The 19,170-nt window shown below is 43.0% G+C and overlaps 1 protein-coding gene across 1 annotated transcript; it reads left to right on the top strand.

The window, feature by feature from the left end:
* The first annotated feature begins 11,009 nt into the window (after positions 1–11,009).
* LOC115130904 (ribonuclease-like 3) lies at positions 11,010–12,485 on the top strand. The gene is made up of 3 exons (XM_029662477.2): positions 11,010–11,053; positions 11,154–11,216; positions 11,954–12,485. The coding sequence occupies exon 3, from the start codon at positions 11,962–11,964 to the stop codon at positions 12,418–12,420; it is 459 nt and encodes a 152-aa protein (XP_029518337.1). The 5' UTR covers positions 11,010–11,053; positions 11,154–11,216; positions 11,954–11,961; the 3' UTR covers positions 12,421–12,485.
* The last annotated feature ends 6,685 nt before the right edge of the window (positions 12,486–19,170 follow it).

Genomic DNA, 19,170 nt, shown 5'->3' with positions numbered 1-19,170 from the left:
GCAAATCAGGTAAGACGAGGGAAGTAAGGCAATAAATAGGCCATAGTGGCGAAATAAATACAATTTAGCAATTAAACACTGGAATGATAGATGTGCAGAAGAAGAATGTGCAAGTAGAGATACTGGGGTGCAAAGGAGAAGAAAAAAAATAACAGTATGTGGATGAGGTAGTTGGATGGGCAATTTACAGATAGGCTATGTACAGGTGAAGTGATCTGTGATCTGCTCTGATAGCTGGTGCCTAAAGTTAGAGAGGGAAATACGAGTCTTCAGCTTCAGCAATTCATTCCAGTCATTGGCAGCAGAGAACTGGAAGGAGAGGCGGCCAAAGGAGGAATTGGCTTTGGGGGTGACCAGTGAAATATACCTGCTGGAGCGCGTGCTATGTGTGGGTGCTGCTATGGTGACCAGTGAGCTAAGATAAGGTGGGCCTTTACCTAGCAAAGACTGATATATGACCTGGAGCCAGTGGGTTTGGCGACGAATATGAAGCGAGGGCCAGCCAACAAGAGCATACAGGTTGCAGTGGTGAGTAGTATATGAGGCTTTGGTGACAAAATAGATGGCACTGTGATAGACTGCATCCAATTTGCTGAGTAGAGTGTTGGAGGCTATTTTGTAAATGACATCGCCGAAGTCGAGGATCAGTAGGATAGTCAGTTTTACGAGGGTATGTTTGGCAGCATGAGTGAAGGATACTTTGTTGTGAAATAGGAAGCCGATTCTAGATTTCATTTTGGATTGGTGATGCTTAATGTGAGGCTGGAAGGAGAGTTTACAATCTAACCAGACACCTAGGTATTTGTAGTTGTCCACATATTCAAGAACCGTCCAGAGTAGTGATGCTGGAGGGGCGGGCAGGTGTGGGCAGTGATCGGTTGAAGAGCATGCATTTAGTTTTACTTGCATTTAAGAGCAGTTGGAGGCCACGGAAGGAGAGTTATATGGCATTGAAGCTCGTCTGGAGGTTTGTTAACACAGTGTCCAAAGAAGGGCTAGAGGTATACAGAATGGTGTCGTCTGCGTAGAGGTGGATCAGAGAATCACCAGCAGCAAGAGAGACATCATTGATGTGTACAGAGAAAAGAGTCGGCCCGAGAATTGAACCCTGTGGCACCCCCATAGAGACTGCCAGAGGTCCGGACAACAGGCCCTCCGATTTGGCACACTGAACTCTGTCTGAGAAGTAGTTGGTGAACCAGGCGAGGCTGTCATTTGAGAAACCAAGGTTGTTGAGTCTGCTGATAAGAATGTGGTGATTGACAGAGTCGAAAGCCTTGGCCAAGTCGATGAATACAGCTGCAGAGTATTGTCTCTTATCGATGGCGGTTATGATATCGTTTAGGACCTTGAGTGTGGCTGAGGTGCACCCATGACGAGCTCGGAAACCAGATTGCATAGCGTAGAAGGTACGGTGGTATCCGAAATGGTCGGTGATCTGTTTTTTAACTTGGCTTTTGAAGACCTTAAAAGGCAGGGTAGGATAGATATAGGTCTGTAACAGTTTAGGTCTAGATGACTACGGCAGCTTTCCAATCTTTGGGGATCTCAGACGATACAAAAGAGAGGTTGAACAGTCTAGTAATATGGGTTGCAACAATTGTGGAGGATAATTTTAGAAAGAGAGGGTCCAGATTGTCTAGCCCGGCTGATTTGTAGGGGTCCAGATTTTTCAGCTCTTTCAGAACATCGGCTATCTGGTTTTGGGTGAAGGAGAAATGGGGGCTTGGGCAAGTTGCTGTGGGGGGTGCAGGGCTGTTGACCGGGGTAGGGGTAGCCAGGTGGAAAGCATGGCCAGCCGTAGAAAAATGCTTATTGAAATTCTCAATTATTGTGAATGTATCGGTGGTGACAGTGTTTCCTAGCCTCAGTGCAGTGGGCAGCTGGGAGGGGGTGCTCTTATTCTCCATAGACTTTACAGTGTCCCAGAACTTTTTGGAGTTTGTGCTACAGGATGCAAATTTCTGTTTGAAAAAGCTAGCCTTTGCTTTCCGGACTGCCTGTGTATATTGGTTCCTAACTTCCCTGAAAAGTTGCATATCGTGGGGGCTATTCAATGCTAATGCAGTACGCCACAGGATGTTGTTGTGCTGGTCAAGGGCAGTCAGGTCTGGAGTGAACCAAGGGCTATATCTGTTCCTGGTTCTACATGTTTTGAATGGGATGTCCAACACAGCAGTGTGGTGGGATAGGGTGAAATGATCCAGTAACAATGCTATTCTACTTTTTCAATTGTTTCACTGATATTTCATTGTAAGCTTTCTGACAGACAACAAAACATAATCCTTTCCTTAATGCACTGCTCCCATTAAAACACATTCACTTGCTTTCCGGATTTTTTACACACGTGTTTGTTTGGTTTGAAGGAGCCCTAAACTGATGAGAAGCAAATTATTCATGAGCCATGCTCTACCAAGTGAGCCACACAGGATTACCCACCTCCCCCTGGTCCACCTCCTCCTGGACCACACCTACCTCCCCCTGGTCCACGCCCACCTCCCCTGGTCCACCAACCTCCCCCTGGACCACACCCACCTCTATACTCAACAAAAAGAGAAAACGTATTATGAAGCCAAGATAAATTACATAAAGAATGATGGGAAAATATTTTTGGATTACTTTAAATGAAATTATCGGCAGAAAGACAAATTTAAATCCATCTTTCATTGAATCAGATGGCTTATTCATCACAAAACCATTTGGTGGTGCCAATTATTTTAATGACTACTTCATTGGCAAAGTGGGCAAACTTAGGCAGGAAATGCCAAAAACTAACAGTGAGTCATCATATTCATGCATAAAAGACCAGCAGCAAGAGAGACATCTCTATAGCCACTCCTATCTGTCATATATTTAATCTGAGCCTAGAGAAAAGTGTTAGTCCTCTGGCCTGGAGGGAATCCATTCTGCTACCCAAGAACCCTTTACTGGTTCTAACAGCCAACCTATCAGCTTGCTGCCAGCTCTTAACAAACTGTTTGAACCAATTGTGTATGACCAAATACAATGCTATTTCTCTGTAAACAAATTAACAACAGACTTTCAGAATGTTTATGGAGAAAGGCATTCAACATGTACTGCACTGACAAATAACTGATGACTGGTTGAAAGAAATTGACAATAAGAAGATTGTGGGAGCTGTACTGTTAGACTGCCTTTGATATTATTGACCATAATTTGTTTTTGAGAAAATATATGTTTTATGAATTCAGAGGGTTTTCTTGAATGGAAGCTTCTTTAATGTCAAACATGTAAAGTGTGGTGTACCGCAGGGCAACTCTCTAGGCCCTCTACTATTTTCAAATTTTACCAATGACCTGCCACTGGCATTAAACAAAGCCTATGTGTCCATGTATGCTGATGATTCAACCATATACGCATCAGCAACCACAGCTAATGAAGTCCCTGAAACCCTTAACAAAGAGTTGCAGTCAGTTTTGGAAAGGGTGGCCAGTGATTAACTGGTACTTAACATCTCTAAATCTAAGCATATTGTATTTGGTATAAATGATTCCCTAAGCTCTAGACCTCAGCTAAATCTGGTAATGAATGGTGTGGCTGTTGAACAAGTCGAGGAGACTAAAATTACTTGGTGTTACCTTAGATTATAAACTATCATGGTAAAAACATATAGATTCAATGGTTGTAAAGATGAGGAGAGGTCTGTCTGTGATAAAGATATGCTTTGTTTTTTGACACCTCACTCTACAAAGCAATTACTGCAGGCTCTAGTTTTATCTTATCTTAATTATTGTCCAGCCAGGTGGTCAAGCGCTGCAAAGAAGGACCTACGTAGTTGAGCTGCAGTTAGCCCAGAACAGAGTTACACATTTTTGGTCTTCATTGTAATCAGAGAGCTAATATTAATACTATGCATGTCAGTCTCTCTTGGCTAAAAGACGAGGAGATACTGCATCGCTTCTTGTTTTTATATAAAAAAAATGAGTGTGTTGGAAATTCCCAAATGTTTGCATAGTCAACTTACACACAGCACTGACACACTCACACACACTTACCCCACCAGACATGCCACCAGGGGTATTTTCACTGTCCCCGGGTCCATAACAAATTCAAGGAAACGTATAATATTATACAGAGCCATGATTGCATAGAACTCCCCTCCATCTCATATAGCTCAAGTGAACAGCAAACCTGGTTTCAAAAAACAAATAAAGCAACACCTCTTGGCACAATTCCTCACCCCCATGTGACCTACTTGTTGTGTGTATGTACTGACATGGAACTGATAGATGCACACACACACACATACACACACACACACACACACACACACACACACATGTACAAAGAAATATGGTTTGTAAATTGTAGAGTATTTTGTCCGTAATGTCTTTTTCGTTATGTCGGACCCCAATAAGACTAACTGTTGCAATTGGCGTTAGCTAATGGGGATCCTAGTAAAATAAAAAAAAATCCCTGGTCCACACCCACCTCCCCCTGGTCTGTCCATTCCAGCCTCACACCCACCTCCCCCTGGTCTGTCCATTCCACCCTCACACCCACCCTCCCCCTGGTCTGTCCATTCCACCCTCACACCCACCTCCCCCTGATCTCTCCATTCCATCAGCGGTCCGCATTGGTGATGTCGGTGGCCATGTTCTTGTCATTGCAAATGGTGTGTGGGAGAGGGAGCCAAAAGCCCCGCATGGGCCGCAGTCGCTCCTTCAGCTCTGACACCTGGAGGCAGGCGGACGGAAACTGGTTGATGCAGGCTGTAAAGTAAACCCTTATATAGCTTTTGAACATATGGAGGTGGGAAGCTCATTTTAGCCACGTCCTCGTCATCAAACAAACTAGAATGTACTGTATATAAATGGCTGTTGGTATGGCTGTTGTTGAACATATGGACAGAGAGAGCTAACATGGGCATAAACTACAAAAATAATTTACTTGAATATTAATTGCAGGTAAGAACTCATCTCTGCCGCTCCATCTCCTCTCCCCCTCCCTCTTGGCTTGGCTGTGGGATATTGAATGCACATTGATAATTCTAATAGAACTGTTAACAGGCATTACCCAGAGATTGTGGTGAATAACTCCCTACTATCAACCAATCAGCATCCAGGATCCAAACAACCCGTTATATAATAAGAATCCAAAGTCCAACAATTTATGTAGCAATCCTGGACTTCCCAACAGCTATTGGCATTAACTAGTGTTTATCTCCAGGTTTATTTGGTTTTCCTGTTCTCTGTGTAAGGCAAAGTAGAAGCAAAGAGCAGGCAATGATTATGAATTGCTTATGAAGAGAATACTTGTATTCAATCAACTATGGATATCAGTATTTCTGAACAGCACTTTCATAACTGAGTTTGATTGGTACAGCAGCTTGTCTTTAATAGAGGGAGTTGACATTTGATTTAGAAGTCTTACATCAGGTGGTGTGTTGGCCTTCACAGCTGAATGGATCACAAGTCACACCACAGAACTGTCACTTTATAAATGAACAGTCAACTCTCTCCATCCAACACAGTGCTGTCTGGATTGCCCAGTGGCGATTTTAGCATGTACATCTTGGTGGGGCTAAAACAATGATAAATCAAATAAAATAAAATGTTATTTGTCACATACACATGGTTAGCAGATGTTAATGCGAGTGTAGCGAAATGCTTGTGCTTCTAGTTCCGACAATGCAGTAATAACCAACAAGTAATCTAGCTAACAATTCCAAAACTACTACCTTATAGACACAAGTGTAAGGGGATAAAGAATAGGTACATAAAGATATATGAATGAGTGATGGTACAGAGCGGCATAGGCAAAATACAGTAGATGGTATTGAGTACAGTATATACATATGAGATGAGTATGTAAACAAAGTGGCATAATTAAAGTGGCTAGTGATACATGTATTACATAAAGATGCAGTAGATGATATAGAGTACAGTATATACGTATACATATGAGATGAATAATGTAGGGTATGTAAACATTATATTAGGTAGCATTGTTTAAAGTGGCTAGTGATGTATTTTACATAATTTCCCATCAATTCCCATTATTAAAGTGGCTGGAGTTGAGTCAGTGTTGGCAGCAGCCACTCAATGTTAGTGGTGGCTGTTTAACAGTCTGATGGCCTTGAGATAGAAGCTGTTTTTCAGTCTCTCGGTCCCAGCTTTGATGCACCTGTACTGACCTCGCCTTCTGGATGATAGCGGGGTGAAAAGGCAGTGGCTCGGGAGGTTGTTGTCCTTGATGATCTTTATGGCCTTCCTGTGACATCGGGTGGTGTAGGTGTCCTAGAGGGCAGGTAGTTTGCCCCCGGTGATGCGTTGTGCAGACCTCACTACCCTCTGGAGAGCCTTACGGTTGTGGGCGGAGCAGTTGCCGTACCAGGCGGTGATACAGCCCGACAGGATGCTCTCGATTGTGCATCTGTAGAAGTTTGTGAGTGCTTTTTGTGACAAGCCGAATTTCTTCAGCCTCCTGAGGTTGAAGAGGCGCTGCTGCGCCTTCTTCACGATGCTGTCTGTGTGGGTGGACCAATTCAGTTTGTCTGTGATGTGTACGCCGAGGAACTTAAAACTTACTACCCTCTCCACTACTGTTCCATCGATGTGGATAGGGGGGTGTTCCCTCTGCTGTTTCCTGAAGTCCACAATCATCTCCTTAGTTTTGTTGACGTTGAGTGTGAGGTTATTTTCCTGACACCACACTCCAAGGGCCCTCACCTCCTCCCTGTAGGCCTTCTCGTCGTTGTTGGTAATCAAGCCTACCACTGTTGTGTCGTCCGCAAACTTGATGATTGAGTTGGAGGCGTGCGTGGCCACGCAGTCGTGGGTGAACAGGGAGAACAGGAGAGGGCTCAGAACGCACCCTTGTGGGGCCCCAGTGTTGAGGATCAGCGGGGTGGAGATATTGTTGCCTACCCTTACCACCTGGGGGCAGCCCGTCAGGAAGTCCAGTACCCAGTTGCACAGGGCGGGGTCGAGACCCAGGGTCTCGAGCTTGATGACGAGCTTGGAGGGCACTATGGTGTTAAATGCCGAGCTGTAGTCGATGAACAGCATTCTCACGTAGGTATTCCTCTTGTCCAGATGGGTTAGGGCAGTGTGCAGTGTGGTTGAGATTGCATCGTCTGTGGACCCAAGCAAATTGGAGTGGGTCTAGGGTGTCAGGTAGGGTGGAGGTGATATGGTCCTTGACTAGTCTCTCAAAGCACTTCATGATGACGGAAGTGAGTGCTACGGGGCGGTAGTCGTTTAGCTCAGTTACCTTAGCTTTCTTGGGAACAGGAACAATGGTGGCCCTCTTGAAGCATGTGGGAACAACAGACTGGGATAGGGATTGATTGAATATGTCCGTAAACACACCAACCAGCTGGTCTGCGCATGCTCTGAGGGCGCGGCTGGGGATGCCGTCTGGGCCTGCAGCCTTGCGAGGGTTAACACATTTAATTGTTTTCCTCACGTCAGCTGCAGTGAAGGAGAGTCCGCATGTTTTGGTTGCGGGCCGTGTCAGTGGCACTGTATTGTCCTCAACGCGGGCAAAAAAAGTTATTTAGTCTGCCTGGGAGCAAGACATCCTGGTCCGTGACGGTGCTGGTTTTCTTTTTGTAATCCGTGATTGACTGTAGACCCTGCCACATTCCTCTTGTGTCTGAGCCGTTGAATTGAGATTCTACTTTGTCTCTATACTGACGCTTAGCTTGTTTGATTGCCTTGCGGAGGGAATAGCTACACTGTTTGTATTCGGTCATGTTTCCTGGTCACCTTGCCCTGATTAAAAGCAGTGGTTCGTGCTTTCAGTTTCACGCGAATGCTGCCATCAATCCACGGTTTCTAGTTTGGGAATGTTTTAATCGTTGCTATGGGAACGACATATTCAACGCACGTTCTAATGAACTCACTCACCGAATCAGCGTATTTGTCAATGTTGTTGTTTGATGCATTACGAAACATATCCCAGTCCACGTGATGGAAGCAGTCTTGGAGTGTGGAATCAGATTGGTCGGACCAGCGTTGAACTGACCTCAGTGCGGGAGCTTCTTGTTTTACTTTTTGTCTATAGGCAGGGATCAACAAAATGGAGTCGTGGTCAGCTTTTTCGAAAGGAGAGCGTGGCAGGGCCTTATATGCGTCGCGGAAGTTAGAATAGCAATGATCCAAGGTTTTTCCAGCCCTGGTTGCGCAATCGATATGCTGATACAATTTAGGGAGTCTTGTTTTAAGATTAGCCTTGTTAAAATCCCCAGCTACAATGAATGCAGCCTCAGGATATATGGATTCCAGTTTGCAAAGAGTCAAATAAAGTTTGTTCAGAGCCATCGATGTGTCTGCTTGGGGGCGAATATATACAGCTGTGATTATAATCGAAGACAATTCCCTTGGTAGATAATGCGGTCGACATTTGATTGTGAGGAACTCTAAATCAGGTGAACAGAAGGACTTGAGTTCCTGTATGTTGTTGTGACCACACCACATCTCGTTAACCATGAAGCATACGCCCCCGCCCCTCTTCTTACCAGAAATATGTTTGTTTCTGTCGGCGCGATGCGTGGAGAAACCAGCTGGCTGCACCGACTCCGATAGCGTCTCTCCAGTGAGCCATCTTTCCGTGAAGCAAAGAACGTTACAGTCTCTGATGTCCCTCTGGAATGCTACCCTTGCTCGAATTTCATCAACCTTGTTGTCAAGAGACTGGACATTGGCGAGAAGTATGCTAGGGAGTGGTGCACGATGTGCCCGTCTCCAGAGTCTGACCAGAAGACCGCTTCGTTTCCCCCTTTTACGAAGTCGTTTTTTGGTCGCCGCCTGGGATCCATTCCGTTGTCCTGGGTGAGCAAGCAAAGCCACAACACAACACTAAACAATACATAAATTCCACTATAACAAACTGTTAGGGCCTACATAAAGCTGTGCCAACATCAGAGTCCCAACAGCAGTCCCAACACCCACTGCTACACCTGGCTATCAGCGGAGCCTTGTCTGGCAGCGAAACAGTTCATTATGCTTCATTTACTGCCTTTAAAAAAACATAGCTGATATGGATGACTTGCTTAAACAAGTGTGGTTTCTACTGACAATTGAGATGTACAAACTATGGCATAAGGGGATGACAAGCGGATAATTGGCAATCTGTAATTTCGATTAAGACATTAATGAGCGAGCTAGGACGGACGTAGTCAACATAACTATTTGTTCAGCACTTTTGAAATGTACAGCGACAGAATTCAGAACATTGGCCATTCTTACAGTGTTCTCCTTGTACACCAAGTCGGAACCATAGGATAACTACAATTGAGAATTAGCTGGCTGGCTAAAACTAACATGTTTACAGTAATGTTGATTAATGTGTACAGTCCTTTTAAAGCTACATTTAATAAAGTAATGCAAAGTAACTGGCCGAATCAATCAAGATATATCTCACATCATGTGTGATGCCAACCTTAGCAGTCCTAGGCCAAGTTATATTAATGTTATGCAAATAGTTACATAACCCAATGTATGTGACTGGGATGATGGAATTGCATCCCATTGCTATCAAATATATAAACAATAAATTAATCTGAATAAAACATTGATTTCAGGTTCATTTAAAGGCCAAATACAGGGATGCAAGCCAGTAAAGTCACTACACAAGACTACACTAAACAATACATTAATTGCACTATACCACTGCTACACCTGGCTATCAGCGGAGCCTTGTCTGGCAGCAAAACAGTTCATTCAGCCTCATTTACTGCCTTTAAAAAAACAAAGCTGATATGGCATTCGCCAAAAGGCATGTGGACTCCCCAAACATATGGAAGAAGGTACTCTGGTCAGATGAGACTAAAATTGAGCTTTTTGGCCATCAAGGAAAACGCTATGTCTGGCGTAAACCCAACACCTCTCATCACACCGAGAATCTCTTGGGTGTGGCAGCATCTTGCTGTGGGGATGTTTTTCATCGGCAGGGACTGGGAAACTGGTCAGAATTGAAGGAATGATGGTGCTAAATGCAGGGAAATTCTTGAGGGAAACCTGTTTCAATCTTCCAGAGATTTGAGCCTGGGACGGAGGTTCACTTCCCAGCAGGACAATGACCCTAAGCATACTGCTAAAGCAACACTCGAGTGGTTTAAGGGGAAACATTTAAATGCCTTGGAATGGCCTAGTCAAAGCCCAGACCTCAATCCAATTAAGAATCTGTGGTATGACTTAAAGATTGCTGTACACAAGCGGAACCCATCCAACTTGAAGGAGCTGGAGCAGTTCTGCCTTGAAGAATCTCCAAAAATCCCAGTGGCTAGATGTGCCAAGCTTATAGAGACATACCCCAAGAGACTTGCAGCTGTAATTGCTGCATAGGTGGCTCTACAAAGTATTGACTTTGGGGGGGTGAATAGTTATGGACGCTCAAGTTTTCTGTTTTTTGTGTTATCTCTTGTTTGTTTCACAAAAAAAAAATATTTAGCATCTTCAAAGTTGTAGGCATGTTGTGTAAATCAAATGATACAAACCCCCCAAAAATACATTTTAATTCCAGGTTGTAAGGTAACAAAATAGGAAAAATGCCAAGGGGGTGAATACTTTCGCAAGCCTCTGTACTGACAAACTACGACATAAGGGCAAGACAAGCGGGTAAGAAGCAATCCTTAATTTCGCTTAAGACATTAATGAGCGAACTAGGACGAACGTAGTCAATGTAACTATTTGTTCAGCACTTTTGAAATGTACAGCGACAGAATTCAGATTATTGGGCAGATTATTAACATGAATTAAAATGACAATACAGACAGACAATGAGCACATGCAGAGCAGCACAGAATACAACAGGACAAGGAAACATATGACAACCAACCCTTAGCAGGCAGACAGACAAAAAGCAACCAAACAATACAACAGAAACATAACAAGGTATACAAAGCTCTCAAGCTATTTGGGAAAAAGTTCAGTTAATAGTTAGCTAATTTAAACCCCTTTCTCCCCTACAATGTTGCAACACGGGTGCAGGGGCTCCCAAATCAAAGTTCATGAAAGTGTATATATATATATAAGTCGTGATTCAGGTTAGAGTTACTCACTTCACAGTGGACACACTCAAACAGGTAAGATGTAATTACCTCAGCATTACAGTACTAGAACATAAAATAATAACTCTGAATCTGAAGAGTGTTGTCTCTGGTTAACGCTGTATTGTATCTGTAGATATCTGAGGACAAAAAACACCTTATCAGTCACACTGAAGGCCATTGAACCCAGTTGCCAGAGGTAAGTGCTTTCTCTCTCAAGTAAAATCTAGCCATTTAAAAAAAGAAACATTATTCCAATTATATAATAGAATTTATATTTGCATAATTTATACAAAATGGCTTTGGAGTATGATGACTCTACTTACTCTATCTCACTTCATCAAATATTTGACAAGCGTTGACAATTTATTTTTCCTTGTTTGACATAAAATACTGTAAAATCACCAGGAAATCATCTAAAAGTAATTTAAATATATGACACCTGTTCATAATTATTCCCACGCATTAAAAATAAATAAAAAGGTTTTACCTTTATTTAACTAGGCAAGTCAGTTAAGAACAAATTCTTATTTTCAATGACAGCCTAGGAACAGTGGGTTAACTGCCTGTTCAGGGGCAGAACGACAGATGTGTACCTTGTCCACTCAGGGGTTGGAACTTGCAACCTTCCAGTTACTAGTCCAACAATCTAACCACTAGGCTACCCTGCCTATATGTCATCGTATGACAATGTAATCAAGGTCTGAAATTATTCTGTTCTTATCAAAATACTGTACTATATCTGTTTGGGATTATTGCTGTCAATTTGCAGGGAACAAATTATTTATTTTCCAGCCCCCTGACCATCTGAAAAATCGGACCATGGCTGAATGTAATTGGGGACCCCTGGCTTATGGTCTACACTGGTACAGTAATTAATAGTAATAGTAATAAACTTGTAATAGTCTAACTTACCCCTCCTGTTTCTCCATTTAGTTGATGCCATGGGGTTCCAGAGGGCTTTCCTGTTCCTGGTGTTGATGTGTGCCACAGTGATGGTACACAGTCAACCGGCCGACATCAGCCGTCGTTATACACACTTCCTCCGACAGCACGTCAAGGGGGATATGACAATACAGAAGTGTCAGGGTGTGATGGGCTACTTGGAGTTGACTGAGCCTGATAGCGCAAATTGCAAAGTAAAAAACACATTCATTAAAGCCAATTCAAATCAGGTCAGGGCCATTTGTACTGGGGGTGGCACACCTATGGGCAACAGTCTGTTTGAAAGCAATAATCGCTTCCCTGTAGTCATATGTAAGCACAAGTGTAAAAAGAAAACGCTATGTCAACACACTCATCCCCGATGTGAATATGAGGGTTCTTCGTCCACCAGGAAAGTTGTCATTGCTTGTGAACGAGAATGGCCAGTGCACTATGGCGACGATATACTTATTGTCTAATTTAGTAGATTGCTATGAACTGGTTCTCTGAAATAAATAATAATATGCCTAATTTGACACCTGAATTACTGTATCCTGTTTTGTTTTTCACTATGATGACAACACATTACTGGGGATTTTGGACCAATCTTCCTAGTTGTATAAATTGATTAGTGTCCATTGATCTGGAAACAATTAATTATCTGAAAGAATGACCAAAATACGTCTCAGGGTTTGATTAAATTTCAGTCAATTTTAGTCTTTGAAGGGGGCATACATGATTGTTGGATATTTATGTCAAGGCTTGCTTCATTTATAGGCCATAGTCCCATATTACAGTAATGCTTAACTAGACAGTAAACAAATGAAGCTAATTTCCAAATAAAAGAACAGAAGTGTAACCATAACCTTTGAACTCTCTTGTTTTCTACCACGAACTGAAATAAAATTTCAGATTAGGTTTAAGTTTGTTTGATATAGATTTTTCACCAAATCTCCTAATACTTTTTAAATGTTTTATTATTAACCAAAGAACAGCTTGAAATACTGTATAGAGAATTGCTAACAAGATGTCTCACAATTTGGTTTCATAAAGTTAGAAAGTCACATGCATACCATAAAATATTGTTAAAATGTTTGAGCCAAACAGTATATTCAACCAGAGGAAATCCCATTGTTTACATATAGATTTCAGTGGGCTTTGTGTGTGGCGCTCCCACATAAAGCGGTTGCTTAATTTTCATGTGTATTTCTGCAGTCATTCCAGGTTCAAGTTTGACATGACTAAATTAGCTGAAGTTGGCTAGCTATAGCTATCAAGTTACAATAATGTTATCCAGACTCTATAGCAAGCATTTTATGTAGAAAGGACGACCAGTCCTTTCGCAACTAAGGAAAAATAATATGACTGGAGGTGTGTTCGTAAATTCAATCAGGAGTGCGAGAGTGCACTCAGAGTGCGCTCTGTGCATTCGTAAATTCAGAGTGTTGTCAGATTGTCCTTTCTTAAATTCAGAGCGGATCGCTCTCTGAGAGTTCAGAGCGCTCACTGACTCTCTGGCTGAGGAGTAGGGTTGATAGGAGCGCACCCAAGCTAACTAGCTAAAGTTGGCTAGCTTGCTAGGTACTTCCAGACACAACTGGTTAGAACTGGTTAGGGTGTTTCCATGTTATCCAGAACATTAGTTTCCTGAGGGGGAATAGACTCTTCATGACTGTCTTGGTGTGTTTGGACCATTCTTGGTGTGTTTGGCTCACATCAACACCATTATCCCAGAAACCCTAGACCCACTCCAATTTGCATACCGCCCAAACAGATCCACAGATGATGCAATCTCTTTTGCACTCCACACTGCCCTTTTCCACCTGGACAAAAGGAACATTTATGTGAGAATGCTATTCATTGACTACAGCTCAGCATTCAACACCATAGTACCCTCAAAGCTCATCGCTAAGCTAAGGATCCTGGGGCTAAACACCTCCCTCCAACTGGATCCTGGACTTCCTGATGGGCCGCCCCCAGGTGATGAGGGTAGGTCCAGTTGAAGTCGGAAGTTTACATACACCTTCGCCAAATACATTTAAACTCAGTTTTTCACAATTCCTGACATTTAATCCTAGTAAAAAAATCCCTGTTTTAGGTCAGTTAGGATCACCACTTTATTTTAAGAATGTGAAATAATAATAGTAGAAAGAATGATTTATTTCAGCTTTTATTTCTTTCATCACATTCCCAGAAGGTAATTAGTATTTGGTAGGATTGCCTTTAAATGGTTTAACTTGGCTCAAATGTTTCGTGTAGACTTCCACAAGCTTCCCACAATAAGTTGGGTGAATTTTGGCCCATTCCTCCTGACAGAGCTGGTGTAACTGAGTCAGGTTTGTAGGCCTCCTTGCTCGCACACGCTTTTTCAGTTCTGCCCACAAATCTTCTATAGGATTGAGGTCAGGGCTTTGTGATGGCCACTCCAATACCTTGACTTTGTTGTCCTTAAGCCATTTTGTCACAACTTTGGAAATATGCTTGGGGTCATTGTCCATTTGGAAGACCCATTTGCGACCAAGATTTAACTTCCTGACTGATGTCTTGAGATGTTGCTTCAATATATCCACAGAATTTTCTATTCTCATGATGCCATCTATTTTGTGAAATGCACCAGTCCCTCCTGCAGCAAAGCACCCCCACAACATGATGCTGCCACCCCTGTGCTTCACGGTTGGGATGGTGTACTTCGGCTTGCAAGCCTCCCCCTTTTTCCTCCAAACATAACAATGGTCATTATGGCCAAACAGTTCTATTATTATTTCATCAGACCAGAGGACATTTCTCCAAAAAGTACAATAGTTGTCCCCATGTGCAGTTGCAAACCGTAGTCTGGCTTTTTTTATGGTGGTTTTGGAGCAGTGGCTTCTTCCTTGCTGAGTGGCCTTTTAGGTTATGTCGATGTAGGACTCGTTTTACTGTGGATATAGATACTTTTCTACATGTTTTCTCCAACATCTTCACAAGTACCTTTGCTGTTGTTCTGGGATTGATTTGCACTTTTCACACCAAAGTACGTTCATCTTTAGGAGACAGAACGTGTCTCCTTCCTGAGCGGAATGACGGCAGCGTGGTCCCATGGTATTTATACTTGCGTACTATTGTTTGTACAGATGATCGTGGTACTTTCGGGCACTTGGAAATTGCTCCCAAGGATGAACCAGACTTGTGGAGGTGTACAATTTTTTTCTGAGGTCTTGGCTGATTTCTTTTGATTTTCCCATGATGTCAAGCAAAGAGGCACTGAGTTTGAAGGTAGGCCTTGAAATACATCCACAGGTACACCTCCAATTGACTCAAATTATGTCAATTAGCCTATCAGAAGCTTCTAAAGCCATTACATACTTTTCTGGAATTTTATAAGCTGTTTAAAGGCACAGTCAACTTAGTGTATGTAAACTTCTGACCCACTGGAATTGTGATACAGTTAAGTTAAATAATCTGTCTGTAAACATTACTTGTGTCATGCACAAAGTAGATGACCTAACTGACTTGCCAAAACTATAGTTATTTAATAAGAATATTGTGGCGTGGTTTAATGACCGTTTTAATGACTCCAACCTAAGTGCAAGTAAACTTCCAACTTCAACTGTAATTGAAGACATCGATGGAGTGGTTTGTGCAAGTCGATTGACTTGTATGGTGGACGGAGAAAAGAAGTTCACGTCATCCATGCTACTGTTCTTTGATTTAGAGTCTCTCCTTCTCATATAAAGTTATGATTCATGAGATACCCTGTTAAGCCTTTGTGTCAAGTGTGTGCAGAAGGGAAGAATATTGTATGCCAGACGAAGGGAAATGCTGCAAATGTGGAGGTGAACATGCGCTTGAGTGCCCTGGTGAAAGACAATGAGGTGGCAAGGGTGAAGAGTGTTTAGCGTGTCTCCTATCCAGAGGTGGTGAGAAAATTGGAAGGATCGAGTGGCGGCGAAGAAGCAATGGTAGTAGAGCCACCACGGCCAGTGAAAGTTTCTTATCAACGGAGGGATAGTAAAATGCTACATGTTAAAAAGGTGGACTTCCTATTATTTATTGCAATGGCCATAAACTGTACCGCACAGTCAGAGAAGTCGAAGAAAATTGGAATCATTGTGTATGCTGCTGAACATTTTTGGGTCTTCGTGATTACCAGTTATTAAAAAAATAAAAAATTAAGTTGATGTTTTATGATGTCATTTTCCCCCTTTCCTGGAATGTTTTTGAAGTTTCTTATTGAATACCCCAACCAGCTGGTAGTGGTAATGCACCATTAACATTGGATGCCAACCGTCATTAAACCCCATCGAAGAAGTGTTCTGGGCTTTGACTTGAGCAGAGAAAGTCTCTGTGGGAATCAGGACCCTATGCAAGTGGCCATGTGTTCACACTAACCCAGTGTCTGCGGAAGGAGAAGTCTTACTGGTGTAACAGTGTTGCTTCCATCCCTCTCCTCACCCCTACCCAGGCTTGAACCAGGGACCCTCTGCACATCATCATTGGTACAACGCACATCTAGGAACTTTAGCTCCGCCAAGTAATGGATGTGATTTTTCCTGTATTCCTTCAGTTTGATGGCGTTTGCTGTCTCAACTAAATACTGTAAAGTAACTTCAGTTTGATGGCTTGATGGTGTGTTTGCAGGTGAGGCTGACAGGGTCATATTCCTCTCAGTAATGGTAGGACTGCTCCTGCTGGCTCTATTCGGCTTTCTGCTGTGGATGGTAACACAATGTGGAATACATACTGTGGAAGCCAGAGGAGGTTGGTGGGAGGAGCTATAGGACTGACTCCTTGAATGTATTAATGGAGCACAAACGCTTCAAACATGGAAAACACGTTTGACTCCGTTCAATTGAGTCCATGCCATTATTCCATTACAATGAGCCCATCCTGCTATAGCTCCTCCCACCAGCCTCTGGTGGAAGCTGAATATTGAAATGTCTGATCTTTTGGTTTGTGTTTACCCCAGCTACAAATAAAGTTGTCTATTTTATCCTGTTGTAGTGCAGATGCATCAAGTACCCTGTGACTAAGATGTACCACATTGTCATACGATGACATATGCCTTTATTTATGCTATTTATGGGGTGGCAGGGTAGCCTGGTGGTTAGAGTGTTGGACTAGTAACTGGAAGGTGGGAAGTTCAAATCCCTGAGCTGACAAGGTACAAATCTGTTGTTCTGAACAGGCAACCCACTGTTCCTATGTCGTCATTGAAAATAAGAATTTGTTCTTAACTGACTTGCCTAGTTAAATAAAGATAAGAACACAGAGGAAAAGTCACCCCATTAGAGACTCCTCTTTGGTTCCAACTGCATAGGCACAGGAACTTTTATACACTTCAATACAATTGATTGAACAAAATGGTGAAAAGCTCATTTTAAGATTGTGTACTGTGGGGGCTAAACTCATGACTATGATTACATTTCCATTATTAGCAGCATCTAGGCTGTCCACTTTGAAGAGCTGAGAAAGAATGGCTATATAAGGAACGGAACATATATGACCAGGGCCTGCTACCATTATAACCTATACAGCTGTCAGATGTGGGCGTTAACAAGCAGGTATCAAATCAAATCAAATTTTATTTGTCACATACACATGGTTAGCAGATGTTAATGCGAGTGTAGCGAAATGCTTGTGCTTCTAGTTCCGACAATGCAGTAATAACCAACAAGTAATCTAGCTAACAATTCCAAAACTACTACCTTATAGACACAAGTGTAAGGGGATAAAGAATAGGTACATAAAGATATATGAATGAGTGATGCTACAGAGCGGCATAGGCAAGATACAGTAGATGGTATTGAGTGCAGTATATACATATGAGATGAGTATGGAAACAAAGTGGCATAGTTAAAGTGGCTAGTGATACATGTATTACATAAAGATGCAGTAGATGATATAGAGTACAGTATATACATATACATATGAGATGAATAATGTAGGGTATGTAAACATTATATTAGGTAGCATTGTTTAAAGTGGCTAGTGATATATTTTACATAATTTCCCATCAATTCCCAGTGGCTGGAGTTGAGTCAGTGTGTTGGCAGCAGCCACTCAATGTGAGTGGTGGCTGTTTAACAGTCTGATGGCCTTGAGATAGAAGCTGTTTTTCAGTCTCTCGGTCCCAGCTTTGATGCACCTGTACTGACCTCGCCTTCTGGATGATAGCGGGGTGAACAGGCAGTGGCTCGGGTGGTTGTTGTCCTTGATCTTTATGGCCTTCCTGTGACATCGGGTGGTGTAGGTGTCCTGGAGGGCAGGTAGTTTGCCCCCGGTGATGCGTTGTGCAGACCTCACTACCCTCTGGAGAGCCTTAAGGTTGTGGGCGGAGCAGTTGCCGTACCAGGCGGTGATACAGCCCGACAGGATGCTCTCGATTGTGCATCTGTAGAAGTTTGTGAGTGCTTTTGGTGACAAGCCGAATTTCTTCAGCCTCCTGAGGTTGAAGAGGCGCTGCTGCGCCTTCTTCACGATGCTGTCTGTGTGGGTGGACCAATTCAGTTTGTCTGTGATGTGTACGCCGAGGAACTTAAAACTTACTACCCTCTCCACTACTGTTCCATCAATGTGGAAAGGGGGGTGTTCCCTCTGCTGTTTCCTGAAGTCCACAATCATATCCTTGGTTTTGTTGATGTTGAGTGTGAGGTTATTTTCCTGACACCACACTCCGAGGGCCCTCACCTCCTCCCTGTAGGCCGTCTCGTCGTTGTTGGTAATCAAGCCTACCACTGTTGTGTCGTCCGCAAACTTGATGATTGAGTTGGAGGCGTGCGTGGCCACGCAGTTGTGGGTGAACAGGGAGTACAGGAGAGGGCTCAGAACGCACCCTTGTGGGGCCCGTGTTGAGGATCAGCGGGGTGGAAATGTTGTTGCCTACCCTCACCACCTGGGGGCGGCCCGTCAGGAAGTGCAGTACCCAGTTGCACAGGGCGGGGTCGAGACCCAGGGTCTCGAGCTTGAGATGGAAAGATAATGTTGGAGAAAGGTCAAGGGAAGCTATTTCATATAGAGTGAGGGGATTTATATACGTTATGCAAAGATGGAATACTATAAAGGCAGGGCTCTGTGATAAGAGAACTCAGCTGTTCCATGGAATTGCTCGGCTCTGTTACTCTGTAATAAAGTCTAACTGAATCTACAAGTTCCGGTATCTGTGCAAATATTTGACTCAATATTTTTCCACAACAGTATGCACACCAATGTTTACAAGCTTAGCAACTCTTTTGAAGAGCACCCCTCCA

Source organism: Oncorhynchus nerka, linkage group LG6 (genome assembly GCF_034236695.1).
Source record: "Oncorhynchus nerka isolate Pitt River linkage group LG6, Oner_Uvic_2.0, whole genome shotgun sequence".
NCBI lineage: Eukaryota > Metazoa > Chordata > Actinopteri > Salmoniformes > Salmonidae > Oncorhynchus > Oncorhynchus nerka.
Note: the sequence above shows the minus strand (reverse complement) of the source record. Positions and strands in the feature narration are given on the sequence as shown.